We start from the raw sequence: 14,865 nt of genomic DNA on the forward strand, positions 1-14,865 counted from the left end.
GGCAGCGAAGAAGTATGCCGGCGAGGAGGGGTGGCGTTGGGAGGGGAGATGGCGCGAGCGTCGGGGCGGCGACGCGAGTAGGCGACAGGGCGGCCACCTCCTCCATGGCGCGACAACATCGAGCGGCGACGCGATGAAGGTCAAGTTCAGATGAGGAATGCCATCTGAACACGAAGTTACGAAACTACCCTTCTATTAAATTAAAACAAGCGAATTTTTTTTAAATAATACACATTTTTTTGTTTATTTCAGAAATAATACTCGGTTTTGAGATATTTCAGAAATAATACACTGTCGGGTTCAGGAAACCCGAAATTTGAAACTCGGGGTAGAGGAACCCGAAATTTCAAAAATCGGGGTAGAGGAACCCGACTAATCCTATTTCAGCGAAAAAGAAGGAATTGGGGTAGAGGAACCCGAAATTTCAGAATTAGGGTAGAGGAACCCGAAATTTCAAAAATCGGGGTAGAGTAACCCGAAATATGTGGGAATCTCGGGGTCGCCTAACCCGATTCACTAATATCGGGTTTCTAAAACCCGATTCTTTCTTTTCCTTTTCTTTTTCCTTTTTCGCCCTCCCGCCAAAAGAATAAGTCGGGTTCCTCTACCCCGATTTTGAAATTTCGGGTTCCTCTACCCCGAGTTTTAAATTTCGGGTTCAACGAACCCGACGGTGTATTATTTCTGAAATATCTCAAAACCGAGTATTATTTCTGAAATAAACAAAAAAAAGTGTATTATTTAAAAAAAATGCGCTTAAAACAAACGAGAATTCCCAGTACTTTCCGGTACTTAATTTCTAGTACTTTTCAGTAGCACTGATTTTTCCACCGTTGGATCAACTAGCTGGAACGGCTCCTAAATTTCCCAACCACAGTAAAAGTTGTAAAAAAAAATTATGAAAAGCATTCTATCACGTAAATATTGTAGTATGCACCTGCAAAATTTTATGAGAGAACATGCTAGTGAGGTGTTATTCACAAAATAAAACAAGAATGAGTGGCTTGGTGATAATTTTTAATGCACCCAATTTGTTTCTTTCATACACTACAATAATACGTGTTTTGGCACCAAACTTAAGTATATACGCATAATACTTCTTCAAATGCACATGTTAAAGCATGAGCATTTGCTCCCAAGCACACCTGGTAGTCACCACATTAATAAAATGTGGATCTTTATTGAGAGTTAAATAACCGATATATGTAATAGTTAGGTTTACAGTGTGATAAAAATAGTTATGGAGTAGTATGTAAGTTTAGTATAAATATTATTTATTTCAATGGGCATTCTGTGTCAGCCATATCAACATTGGCATCACTGCGGGTCTATGCGCAAAAGATCAGCCTCTCCGCAAAGCCGCGGACATCATGGAGCTACGAGATGGCCTTTTGAGATCGATCGTGTGGATTAGATTGATATATAGAATGGTTCGATCCCTCTCCATTAGAGTGAATGCCATCCAGGATGGTCTATATTTTCCAACATTGATTTTTTTATTGTAGTTGTTATAAATCAAGTTGTTCTATAATTCAATGACAAGTTACCAAATAATTGCTACTAGTTTGGATTTTTTTTGTACTTGATACGAAACATTGTTCCATGTACAATGGAGACTAGTTACCAAATATTTTGTGTGTTTCAATATTTTTTTAATCTTGTTGTCGTAAAACATGTTTTCAATAACAATACTTCCAAGACAACCTACATTGCTACGATAGGGTCGGCAAGATCTCCCCTCGCAACCCCACCCTTGCGTTGCCTAACCCTAGGCGGCACGGGGGAGGGGGGGGGGCACCGCTGCAGCCAGCCTCGAACTCCCACCTCCCTCGCCTCTCCCACCTCGCTGCAGTCGGAGGACCCATCCGGCGAAGCCCGGATGGAGATGGCGGTGGCAGGGAGTTCTCCCTCCTACGGCGCAGAGACATCATATGTGGCGATGATGCACGATTTCAGCAATAGTTTGGAACCTACATTAATTGCTATATATCGCTGGTTTGTTGCATACTTATAGTTAGAAGAGTTGTACCCGTCCATTGATACAAGATTTATGTTGAAGTAAATACTTCATCTCTCACACAGTTCATTAGGCATGCGCGTACCCCTAGTTCGCAAATTTAATCAAATTAGCATTAGTTATATGTTACAAAAATTATATCATTAATTTAGATGTTCTATTTTCTAATGATATAATTTTTGCATTATATAACTTAAATTATATAGGTTAAATTGACGACCTAGGCATACGGGGAAGACTAGAGTATGTTGTTACCTTAAGAAATTATTTGAGAGTCAACAGATCTGGAGTTACTAAAAAGTAGAAAGAGATCCGGAAATTCAATTTGGCTCCCGGGTGCATATGCTCCCTCTATCAAAAAATTATATTTCGAAATATCGAAAATTTTTGACAAAAAATTCTACTTGTACATCTCCACAATATACGTACGTTCGTCAAGTTTCGCGAGGAACCAATATGTTTTGTGGTCTGTGTAAAAAAGAGAAAATTTATCTCCTGAAAAGCCTTACTTTCAGCATTGAATTTTGTCTTTTTTACACACGTCACACGACAAGTCGGATTTTTATGAAACAACTTTGTGAGCGTGTAGCACGTGAAGATGTACGTTCGAATTTTTCGTTTCAATTTTTTGAAATTACAAAAATTATGTAATATGCATTTCAAAATAAAGGGAGCATATGCTCCCATGTGCCAAAACACCATTCCCGAGATCGACAACTAAACATGCTATAACGGCTTTGTATTACTGAAATCAGAAGAGGCAATCACGCACTATTATGGACTGACATGGACGCAACACAAGCACCTATGGGCCAGAAATACACAGCACATCACACTTAATAAGACTACAACAAAAACAGTACTTACTTACAATATAATTATTCCTTAGTTCTGTTTAATCATGAACCTTCAGTGACAAGCAGGCCAACCAAATCGTCCCCGTTCGAATGCATTATTACTTATAAAATCCTGAAAGCATAGCAAAAAGCTCTTCCTACTTCTAAGCAATTGGACCACGAGTGCCTTCCTACTTCTAAGCAATTGGACCACGAGTGCAGCGCAGTCCTTTTGGATCCATGGCTATGTGGCAACCATCAAGCCCCCAGGCAGAACACAACAAACATAATATCCGCACAACAGACATAACATATTTTTCCAACGGAATCAAGTGATCAGGACAAATGACTTATCTGAAAAAAAAGACCAAGATGATTAAGTTATACAATATTAAGCAATACAGTACCAGATGTACAGTTTCATGCATTAGCAGGACTGCTACAGAAAATTGAAGCAACAGAAAACCGAAAAATATGAGGTTACAAGTTAGAATGAGACCAATTCACAGTGGTCAAACCATTCCTCCGTTAGAAACCCTACCCAAGGTCTAAACTAATTGGCTTGCAAATTGACTGGCAAAAGTATCTTGTTCCTGGTTTGTTTGAAGATGAATCACCATTTGAGCAATCCTGCTACAGTCCACATTCTCTTGCCAGGGGTATCTAATTGGCTTACACTTTGGGTAGCAAAAATATCTTTTTCCTGGCTAGTTTCCGGATTGAACTGCCATTTGAGCAACCGTGCTAAGTTTTTACACTTTGAACGACAAACACATCATTTTGCTGTTTCGTTTAGACTGAAGTGTCATTCAAGGACTAAACCATCTTTCAGCAACCTTTTCACATCCCACTCCATGTGCAGCTATTACCAAGACCTAGTGGGCCTACCAAAACCTTTTAATCGGAATTGAGCAAACCTCAGTAGACTTGTCTGATGTTGATATTTATCCTTGAACTATGGATGTAGTCCAAGATAAAGCGGTCATCATCGCCAGAAAGTTGTGATACCAGTCCAGAGATTTCTTGCTGGTCACTCTCAGTGAAGATCCGCGGTACTCCTGTGAGAGAAGCAAAATGATTATCGCACAGACCTGATGGATGACATGGTATTTCAGTTAACAATCAAGATGGAACTCTCATTTTGCAGAGTAATTACCATGGAAGCGTTCACGTGCTTCCCCAGCCATCAATACAATATCACCACTTCGCAGGAACATTGCTCTTGGAACTTCATCTCTCGTCTTCCCTCCAAGAAGGAAAATGCACTTGCAACCCAAACTAAAAGAACAGTGGGTAAGACATTATGTTAAGATGAAGGGAAGATCATGATGTAAGAAAGCGGTTATAACATTATACCTTATGCTCACAATAGGTTTTGTCCAATCTGCTTCCATGTCATCAACATGGCCACCAAGCATGTCACCTGCAGAAGTCGAAAACATAATATTGCAGTAAAGACGAGACAGTTTGGAATAGAATGGATCCAGCTAAAAGGTCCATTGTATAAAGAGGCAAGCAACATACTTGGACCATAATAGTTTACTATGGCGGCTTCTGGACTGAATTCCACGCCAGAAGGCATGGCTGGGATGGCCATCTTTTTCGCTAAAGTAGCAAGGGCATCTGGAATGCTGTTATGTGGAAGTGATACATCATAGTTCCGCTGTTACCAGTCACCACAAAAGGATTTTACAAAATATTAATAATGCCGTTGCTGGTAAACTTTTCTCCTACCAACTACTATGCTATCAATGATACATAACTGTCAGTACTGTAAAAAAGATTGCCAGTATGCATCCAGTTTCATGTGAGAGCTTCAAGACAACTTCAATCATGATAAACAGTACTTTGTCTAGATATGGATGTATCAAAAATTCAAAATATTAAAATACATCTAGATACATCTGTATCTAGACAAAGTTGTGAAAAGTTTTTTGGAACAGAGGGAATATATGATATATTTGCACTGAGATTATTTCTTATTACATCAGAAGATCATCATGCTTAAAGACAGTTTGCAAGAACAATCATTATTAAGCAAAGCCTCTTAAGGCATGTTTCTAATAACTGCATCAAATTTTACGAAAAAATGTAGGAACTACTTTATTTCTGGGTGTAAGGTATCAGAAAGTTGGAATACCACCAGTAAGCCAAGCTAAAATCATTGAATGCAAAAAGAGAAATGAAAGTAAGGAAATAAATATAATTCTTAGCACTCCTGTTGAAGAGAAGTGTACATACTTTTGACCAATCAAACTGCAAGCCAAGGGTGCTCCATCGGAGCTTGCGAACAAGAGTTGTTGCTGTGGTTGACCTACGTGTTTCCCCCTTTTCGATCTTTGAGTGTTCAACAAATTTGAAGTCGATGGAACGTGTTTTTTCTCCACTGTTACTCTGTTCATTACTTTCTCTGCCATCAGAATTTTGCACTTCAAGCAAGACCTTTTGGTTTTCAGCAGCAGTGAGTAAATCAAAAATTGGACCATAGAGAGCAGTCAAGTTAGTTCTATTAGGAGGCTGCGGAAATGTTTTTAAGCTCTCCCTAATCCAAAAGCATTGTTGCTCGGTAGAAAGAGCACCAGGAATGAAATAGAATCCTACAAAATTAAAACAAGAAGTATATCAGCAAGTGTAAGTGCAATAGCATCATGATTTATGACAGATAAGATGTGCATTGCGCAACCGTAATGCTTATGCAGTGCTTTAGCTAAGATTTTCGTTCAATACTCATTGTGTTAACAATATGATTTGTCCTTCGCATCAACTTTTCGGACATATAGAACTTACTGACATGATAATTCAGGTGTAGCATATACTACTACCTCCATCCTAAAATAAGTGTCTCACTATCTAGACACTTATTATAAGAGAGGAACCTTGAGGTCTCCCTAGCTATCAGAAAATTGTTCAAGATATTCCAATACTCATGTTCGAGACATATAGGAAATATGGTGAAAAATCTACTTGAATAAAAGGTCCCAATCATAAAGAGTGAAGCTAACTAACCAGCAACTCCATGACCCAAAACTAGAAACAGTAATGAAAAGTTGTGTTCCATCAAGAACCATGCACAAAGAACACCATGTCCACAGAGGACAACCAGTCGACGATCATCGAAAAATAAGCTAAAGAAGCACTATCCATTTAGTCTCACATGAACATCTATACGCACTACTAAGAAAAATTCTACCGATAAGCACCCATGGATCACGAAGAGAATAAACTCCTCCATGCCGCCGCTGTTCAGAGCAATGTCATGGACCGTGAGTACAGAAATTGGAAAGAGTAGGAGAGGAAGAGCTCTCGAGTAAGTTACCGGGCCGATCCAAGAAGCGGAACACGGGCAGGTCGAATCCTGGGCAGTCGCACCTACAGATCCCGGCGGGCAGTTCAACGCCGCCAGAAAGCAGCGCGTGGAAGTCCACCACCTCGGAGAGATCCCCAACGCCGCCGCCGATTGGCTTCTTCCTGCGGCGGCGCTTCGGAGGTTAGGGTTCAGGGGTTTCGGCGTGGAGACGTGAGGTGGGGAAGGGGAGAGAGACTGACCTGCCCCTGCCCTTGGTGCTGGGCGGCTTGTAGAGCTTGTACTTCTTCTCGGCTTGCCGGAATGCCGTGCGCTCCGAGGCGGCGGGCTCGGTTTCGCCGTACATCGCCGGTGAGCGTAGCGCCGCCGCGCGTGCTAGTTTTTTTGTTGTTGCTGCTTCCTCTCTCGTTTCAGTCGCTCTTGGGCCGCACTCCGAGGCCACCGCCCACCGAATATCTGGATGAGTTCTCAAAGGTTGGGTGAGTGCTGCTTCCGGCCCATGGATCAACGCAGCCTTTCTCCTTAGTTTATCCTATAAAAATCTGTATATAACCCTCAATTAAAAAATTGTATATTTTTTTAGATATTACTATATAACTTAGTAGATTATTCCCCGTAAAGGTATTTCTCTAAATATGCAAGCTATCCACCTTATCGAGCATCACTCACAAATCATAGCATGCCAAGTCGTGTAATCCTCCAACATCATCGACCACACTTTCATTTTTTTTTGAGCAACATATCTTCTAAATGCCTTCTTTTTTTCTAAGAATAATTCTTTAATTAAAAATTGTATGTATCCATCCATTACTTTTTCTATCGCTTCTATTTTCATTCCGTATTCTGACCATCGGCTACAAACAATTGACATTGTATCTTCCTATTTCTACGCTCCATCATATAAATGTGGCAACTTTGTATTTCTTCATAGGAAAGTGACCCTACTAGATGACGGAATAATGAACTGGAGAGCTAGAAGAGGAGCAAGAACCATAGAGCTAGAAGAGCCGACACTGAGTGCGCCATATACATACACTGAGTTTCAGCTCAGTGGCAAGGTAATGCGAGTGTGCAGCCAGCCCATCCGGGTTTGACTCCCCATCTCGCGGTAATTTCGCGGGAGGGGCGAACTTTAATCGGGTTATCATCATAGCCTCCATCCGCGGGGAGAGTCTCGTTTCTACCTAACAACGTATAGCCAAGGGAGCGATCATTCCCCCGTTGGTCACACTGAGTCTTCCATGAGTGTTGAACGCCACTTCACACTTCTCTGGATTGCCATGCTAGATGATCGAGAGGAGAATGAACCCGAGAGTTAGAAGAGTTGACAGTGAGGGCTCCATATACATATACGGTCTTCCATAAGTGTTGAATGTCACTTCACACTTCTCTCGGAAAAATGCTAATTTGTGCATGTGCCCATCGTTGAAGGCCAGAGTGCTACCATTGTATCATGGTTTTTGCCCTAGCATAATAGGAGTCTTGGACGACAACATCAGCATCGAGCACGTGCAAGCATATGGTGGCGGCTACTGAGACTACATGCAGTACACGTTTTGATTTTCCTTCCTCTCTTCCTAATTTGATTTAACACACCCTAACTATCCAATACCAATGTTTTCTTTGTAGGATTGCACCAGGTATCTACAGGTTGCCTTCACCTGGCTACATAGATATTTAAAGCTAGTGGGATTGTCTATGGTACCCAATAAAATGATCACCCCGATCTGATCTCCTGCCATGCAACATCATATGATTGGTTCTATATAGATATTTTTTCATTATCCCTTCCGTGAGCCTCAAATTGCCCTATGCAGATGACAAAAGTGGTTTGCTCCTTGGTGGTATGTTTTTTTTATTTTGTTTTGTTTCATTTCATCTGACAAACATTTTTGTACAAGATCATTGTGGTCCTTCGGGGGAACAAGGGCACCACCATACATGTTAATCTACACAGAGAAACCTTATGTATTATATTTGTTGCAGTTGATATCTATGTATTCACTATTGAGTAAGCTGTAAGAGGCAAGAAAATTATACTCATTTTTTAATCTATTGTAAACTATAGTATTTCTTTGTAGTTCACAAATTTAGGTTTTTTTTCATCTAAGAGCTTTATCTGAAAGCGATCCGTCTATACCAAATTTAATTTAGTTTATTATAACTTCTTGCACAAAAATTATATTCTCAATTTTCTTAGCTAGAGACCGCCGCAGTGCAAGTTGATACAACATGTGTGGAAGTGATCGACATGTGTGAAAGTATAAAGTGTGCATTTAGGAATTTGATGCTCACCGTAGACAAGTGCAACCAAATAAATTCTTGCAGAGTTTTCATTAGATTTTCCTTTTAGTAAACATGCATGACAAGCAATATGCAAGAGAGCGCCAGATGATCCCACATTTTCATATTTCTCTTATCCTCTCGATTTAAACTTGATTTATGATTTAGATAGTTTGTATCCAATTGTGCCTATAGTAAATCACTTTGACTAGAATAAAGGGGAAACAAATAACACTCATGTATCTATCTAGGCTAAAGAATGTTGTACCTTTGCATAGACTAACTAGGAATTGAATGCATCTTGAGGTCCATATCACATAATAGTTTAATTTATGTGAATAGTAGCCTCAGTTGTTTTGTATCTACAAATTCCCACTACAGCATGTGGGGACTCATCTAGTTCCTAAAGGGAATCTATATAATTTTATCCATAACTTACAAAATATGAAGTTTGGTCAATTTTATATAAAAAAGGGTGTAATAGGTGCCAAAAGCTTTCACCTAATGTGGGCCTGGATATTATATAGAAAAATATCATAAACTATAATAATATGTGGACATAGTATGAAATAGATTTTCATAATGTATCAATTGATATCGATTTGAAATTTAGGATACATTTTTTTATAGTTATCTTCATTTTTTGTTTGGCAACTTCAATTCTACGTAGACATATTTTCATAGTTCATTTTTTTCATGCAACAAAAAGTCTTGATCAAAGTATTATGTTAGATCAAAGGGGTGTGTAAATGGTTAAAATTGTTTACATATTATATCTGAAGGGGTATTGAACAACCTATGATTCCAGCGTTGCAATAAAAATGAAATTCCACATATAATTTATCATTATTGGTTATTTTGAATAGAAGGCCTAACAAACATCATAACAAAACAGTCATGTGGAAATTGCAACAAAAGCATTTCTTCACTGATTCGCGCCATCAAACTTTATCTTTGGATAAAATCTATATACATCTGGAGGGCCAAAGGATCATTAGTTAGGATGAGATGATGCTCAATACTCAACATTGCATTTCTTTGGAGAGATACAAAACAAACACACGCAGCGCAAATTAAATGTTTTCCTCTTTGGTGACTTCTCCCTTCTACCATGTGAAGACTCCTCCGTGAGGTTTCCCTTTGTCCCCCACTCCAGCATATGCCCCCTCCCATCATCGACCGTCATAGTGGCCATCAGGAGGGGAGGTTCGCGTGTCTCATATTTTTCTTGGTATTTTTGAGACAACAATAAGCTGGATCTGTGCCATCGGTTCCTTCTTATTTCCTCTATGCTCTTGTCTAGCATGACTACTTCTATTATGCCGGCCCGAAGGAACCATCTAGATACACAAGTCATTGTCTATCTAGGATTTTTAGTGGCATCCTAGTGCTCTCCAGCAAGTGAGTACTAGTTGAATCTCCGAGCTTCACTGTTCACATTTGAATGCGACACATCAACCCAACACAACTTGACGCATATGCCGCATAAGATTTCTTGGTGTAGTTTGAGTTGATTCACTCAATGGGGTGAGAGAATTTTAGAGTCGATTCGCAAATGCAACATACACGACTTTTTTAGTTTGTAATGATGCTTTACTTTTTTATCTTCATGCAATTATCTACATCAAGATAATTTGCCAACTTGGTTTATCCACGGGCTCCACAACTGCGTATATTGCAAGAGGACACTGAAGAATATAATCACATGTTCTTGGAACCTAATTTCTTAGACCAAGCTCCAACTTTATTATTTTGCATATGGAGCATGTACTTTTTAGGCAACCCCTCTGTTTGATAATTCTTGGCATGATTGTAGTTCAAACTTAAAATATAACCATAAAACTAGACACTGGGTGGTTATTAGAGCTAGTGATGTATTGTAACTCTTTGTCAAATATAATGTGAGCTCTGGGTTCAATATGTTCAAAACAATAGAATAAATCAGTTAATCATTAAATACATGCCGAAAAGAACAAACCACTATTTGGTTGCTCAATTTAATAAACTTGTGAAAACCATTCACCGAGCCTAATTCCAAATAAATCTTGCAGCAAAGATGGATGGACCTTCCATACAACAATCCTTAATAAAATGCATTGAACCAACCCGAACTTAGAAAATTTAGCGAGGTTCGAAAACTTAGTAAGCTCCAAAAGTTTTCCCTCCCTAGTACTCCCACTGTTTCAAAAGAAAGTGCTCAATTTTTTTTCTAGATTTGAATATATCTATAGTAAAAGTGTCTACGTATATACGTACAGTTGAGCAGTTTTTTTTACAACGAAGGAAGTACTATTTTTTCTCTTTAGTGAACAGAGTATCTTACAAACAAAAAAATTGGGCAAAACACACTGCCTCGTTCCGGAACACCAAAACCAACTTGACAGATCAATCCATTCCACCAACATCTCATGACAGAACATCTCTTCAAATCTAAGCAACAAAACAAAAAAACAGAGGTGATAATATACAGCTACATATTGGGGAGTCATATTGCCATTTTTATTATCTTGTACAATAAAAAAAAGTACAGTCTCAGAGAACTCGATGACACCTCAACACGACATCAGCAAACAGGAGAGCACGAAAAAAAAGTCAAATCTACCTACCAGTAGCAGACCTGCGGAGGCCAAGCAAGGCAACAGAGCAGCAAGATTCAGATTTCAGACCAGCAGGCTGAGATCTGGTGAGAGGAATCGGCGAGAAATGGAGAAGCAGACCGGTCGATCAAGAAACCAGTAGAGCAGGAGAGTGAGAGGGTTAGATCGAGAAGCGAGCAAGATGATGTCGCCAAGAATTCAGATTCCGATAAGCATCGGCGGGAGCAGGACGATGATGTCGCCGAAGCAGCTGCTGACCACCATCCTCGTCGTCTTCTCGACGCTCTCCTTCATCAAGTTCCTCCTCATCACCCACCCCTCCGCCGGCGCCTCCTCGTCCGCTCATCTCCACCGCGCGGAGTGGGAGTCCGGCAACGGCACCGCCGCCAAGAGCGACGGCCTCGCCGCCAAAGAGTTCGCCTTGCTCCGCTCCATCGTCGCCGCGCGCGCGCCGTGCAGGCTGCTGGTGTTCGGCCTCTCGCCGCAGCTCCTCGCTCTCGCCGCGGTCAACTCCGGGCCGGGCGCCGCCACCGCCTTCGTCACCGACAGCGCCGAGGACGCGGACGCCGCGCGACGCGTGCTCGCGGGCCGTGCCGGCGGCTCTTCGTCCGCCGTCCACCGGGCGACATACCCCGACGCGGCCGGGGAGGCGTGGGCGCTGCTGCGGCGCGCGCGGGCGGCGGGCCCGGCGTGCGCGCGGCCGACGGGGACGGTGCGCAAGTCCGGGTGCCGGCTCGCGCTGACCTCGCTGCCGCGGGAGGTGCTCGACGCCAGGTGGGACGTGGTCGTCGTCGACGGGCCGAGCGGGGCCGGACCGGAGGAGCCCGGCCGGATGGGCGCCATCTACACGGCGGCCGCACTCGCCCGCGCGGCAGCGGCGGCTGGTGGCGGCAGGGTGGTGGACGTGGCGGTGCACGACATGGATCGGACCGTGGAGCGCTGGTACGCCAGGGAGTACCTCTGCGAGGATAACCTCGTCGCCGCCAAAGGCCGCCTCTGGCACTTCCGTGTCGGCGCCGGCGGGCAACGGGACGCCTTCTGCTCCACCGCTCCCGTCAAGATCTTGTAGGGACAGAATCAAAGGTTGCCATTTCTGGGCATCACCGGAGGCACTGCCGTTGTAGGAGGTCAATGTATACATACGGAATTGATAGTTCAACGCAACCTCTGCCCGGCATCACCGGAGACATGAGCAATTCTCGGAAATTCCTGGAACTCGAAGGTCGGTGCTGGGGCGTTAGGAATTTAGGATGATGCAGGATGAAGCTGATACTTGGACGATGGAAGATAGTCTGTACACTGGTAAGCTGAATTGTTCTCTGTTCCATTGTTTGCAACAGAAGGATAACAAAGAACAATCTTTGTCTGTAAAGAGGAAACAACACTTACAAGCTTACTAATTTTTCTAACTCGTGTGCAGAATTGCTTCAATACATTTTATTCGAGATTTTTGTATGAATTCTGAAGCTTTGTGTCCTAAGTGTTTAGATCGAGTATACATTCTGTCGACTGATGATCATTGAGCAGCTGCAGAGCATCTTCTCATGCTGACTGTTGGGATCTTCTAGCAACAAGATTTAAAACCGGCAACCAGAATCAAGCACGGCGAACAACTGATGAGTTGGAAAAAATATCATTGGGATTAGAAGGTCAGTGTTGTGCCAAATGTAACTCTGTTTCCTTTTTTTGATCTTGGAAAGCATCTTATACCACTCTAATAATAACTCACTTGTTGAGGGACAAGTTTATTTTCTAACCACTCCAATATTATTATATTTAAAAAGCACCAAAGTGTCTCTCGGATGGTGCTCGCCGCAGCCAAGTCCTCGAGGTCAAAAGAATCGAAAAATTAAACGTTGAGCTAACAAAGTATCTACAGAATCAGATAGTGGCAATTATACTTTACGAACAAATAGAAGTTAATTAGCCGATCCAATAGATTATCATTGAAGGCAACATGTCCATTTCACTACAAAATAGTTTTATATGCATGCTATACAAACTCCCAGGAGTACTAAGACTGATTATCAATAATCCCAGCAATACCTAAAGCATTCTGAAAAATCGTGCTTGTCTCACACGGCTACCTCTCCGCTTTGGGAAAAAAGTATGCCTGACAAGGCTCTCTTTGAACCAGTGTTCAGTAATGTCTGGAGACTGTGTTTCCCACTGAAATTTCTCCAGTAACTTCCCGTTATCATCGTAGTGAAGTTGGTGTAAGAACGACTCCAAATAGCAGACCAGCATATCGCTTTTATCAGACATAATCGTACGATACCAATACTTTGTGGTTGGCAAATCAATCTGACACTTAAGTGACCAGGCCTCTCGCTCGTAGTCATGCAGTACCCATATTTGCATAACCCCCTCGTTCGTATCTAAGCACCTCATGCCAAGCATGCCTTCCATCTGAAACAAAACCCGAAAGCCTCTAACGTTGTCCGGAGAGGTCATAAACCTAAATGACTCTTCCAGTATGTCAAAAACAAATACTCTATCGCATGAGCCGCGGTTCCAAGGGCTGCGGTTCCAATCTATTGAGCGGTTCCAGTGAAGGCAACCCTTAAGCAGAACAGGTGGACTCCACCAGCATGGATTCGTTCCAGCCTTCATCACCGCCTCCTTTACGCAAGCGGACGCAGCTGGCAGCCCCAAGTATTTCGGCTTCTGGGAGGAGCCCACTGTGAGGACGTAGTAGCCAGCATTGCGAACCTCATGCTTACCCCTCCAAAACAGGATGCGGTACTCATCGGAACGGCTTGGGCTTGGGTACATCCCCGCGATGTTGCCACTAGCCCCGGCGAGGCGAGGGAGCGCCAGCCACTGGCGTGTGGCTGGGTTGACGATGCTGAATCGGACGTAGTTCATTAGGGAGAGCAGGAGAAGGCCGTCGCACGAGGCACATATACTGAATGTTTGACCATGGATGCAGTCGTTGAACCCGAGGACAGGACGACGCTCGGCGGGGGCTCGACGGATGTCGAAGGCATCAACCGTGCGGATCAGGGAGCTGGTTTCGTGAGGGAAGACGATGAGGGGGAGCGACGGCTGGCGGCTGTGGTGCTCGAGCAGGAACTCCTTGTTGGTGGTGGTGCCACGCCATGACCTGCTGACGGCACCACAGCGGAGGACGTCCTTCGCCGGCAACCTCATGAATATCTCCCCGGCCATGATTGACTCAGGGAGGTCGTCGAACACAGTTTCGCGGCTTGTGTCTGGCCTTGGATGATCCATCTGCGGAAAACAACGCAAGTTATACTCACCAATCTAGCTATGTGGTCAAGTTAACCAGAGAGGCGAGAGTTCTGGGCGGTTGATTTCTCTATCTCTACTACTTAAAAAGACTCAATTGGTTCCTTATTCTGCCAATAGCCCAATACTTTGGTCGTTTTCGTCGTCCCTCCGTCCCCAGACGTACAAGGAAAAAAATCAGCGCAATCCAGCATGCAATCAGCGCAAACAATCAGCTATCAGCCGAGACATACAAGGAAAAAAATCAGCCTAGACATACAAGGAAACCAATCAGCGCAGACGTACAAGGAAACCAATCAGCCCAGCCGTATCCCTATGAATCAGCTGGGCGGAATAGGAAATCATCTCTCCCCTCACGCTGCCGTCTCTTCTCACTCTTACGCTGCCATCTCTTCTCCGATGCCTTCCGTACGGCAACCACCTCGCCGCCCAGTGGTCTGCCGTCTCTTCTCCGACGTCTGCCTTCTTGGCAAACACTGGTTGCCAACACCGACGCCCCGAGGTCTGCCGCCTCGCCGACGCCCGAGGTCTGCCGCCTCGCCGATGCCCCGTGATAACACTGGTTTCCAACACCGA

General features: G+C 43.1%; 3 protein-coding genes across 4 annotated transcripts; 1 reads left to right on the forward strand and 2 right to left on the reverse strand.

Moving 5' to 3' along the window:
• Positions 1 to 3,302: 3,302 nt before the first annotated feature.
• On the reverse strand, positions 3,303 to 6,550 carry LOC127340730 (DNA N(6)-methyladenine demethylase ALKBH1A). The gene is made up of 7 exons (XM_051366482.2): positions 6,400 to 6,550; positions 6,170 to 6,321; positions 5,095 to 5,450; positions 4,378 to 4,516; positions 4,210 to 4,276; positions 4,010 to 4,131; positions 3,303 to 3,911 (listed from the first exon to the last, which is right to left on the reverse strand). The coding sequence occupies exons 1-7, from the start codon at positions 6,501 to 6,503 to the stop codon at positions 3,772 to 3,774; spliced, it is 1,080 nt and encodes a 359-aa protein (XP_051222442.1). The 5' UTR covers positions 6,504 to 6,550; the 3' UTR covers positions 3,303 to 3,771.
• A 4,431-nt stretch (positions 6,551 to 10,981) lies between these two features.
• On the forward strand, positions 10,982 to 12,793 carry LOC127340729 (arabinogalactan O-methyltransferase 2). 2 transcript variants are annotated; one of them, XM_051366480.1, is made up of 2 exons: positions 10,982 to 12,339; positions 12,565 to 12,793. In XM_051366480.1, exon 1 carries the CDS (start codon positions 11,219 to 11,221, stop codon positions 12,104 to 12,106), a length of 888 nt encoding a protein of 295 aa, XP_051222440.1. In that variant the 5' UTR covers positions 10,982 to 11,218; the 3' UTR covers positions 12,107 to 12,339; positions 12,565 to 12,793. The 2 variants fall into 2 exon arrangements, with proteins under 2 accessions (XP_051222440.1, XP_051222441.1); XM_051366481.1 differs by having other exon boundaries at positions 12,571 to 12,793.
• Positions 12,794 to 13,083: 290 nt separating this feature from the next.
• On the reverse strand, positions 13,084 to 14,271 carry LOC127339055 (F-box protein At5g18160-like). Its single transcript, XM_051364954.2, has one exon. The coding sequence runs from the start codon at positions 14,269 to 14,271 to the stop codon at positions 13,084 to 13,086; it is 1,188 nt and encodes a 395-aa protein (XP_051220914.2).
• Between the last annotated feature and the right edge of the window lie 594 nt (positions 14,272 to 14,865).

The sequence above is a fragment of the Lolium perenne genome, chromosome 3, assembly GCF_019359855.2.
Source record: "Lolium perenne isolate Kyuss_39 chromosome 3, Kyuss_2.0, whole genome shotgun sequence".
NCBI lineage: Eukaryota > Viridiplantae > Streptophyta > Magnoliopsida > Poales > Poaceae > Lolium > Lolium perenne.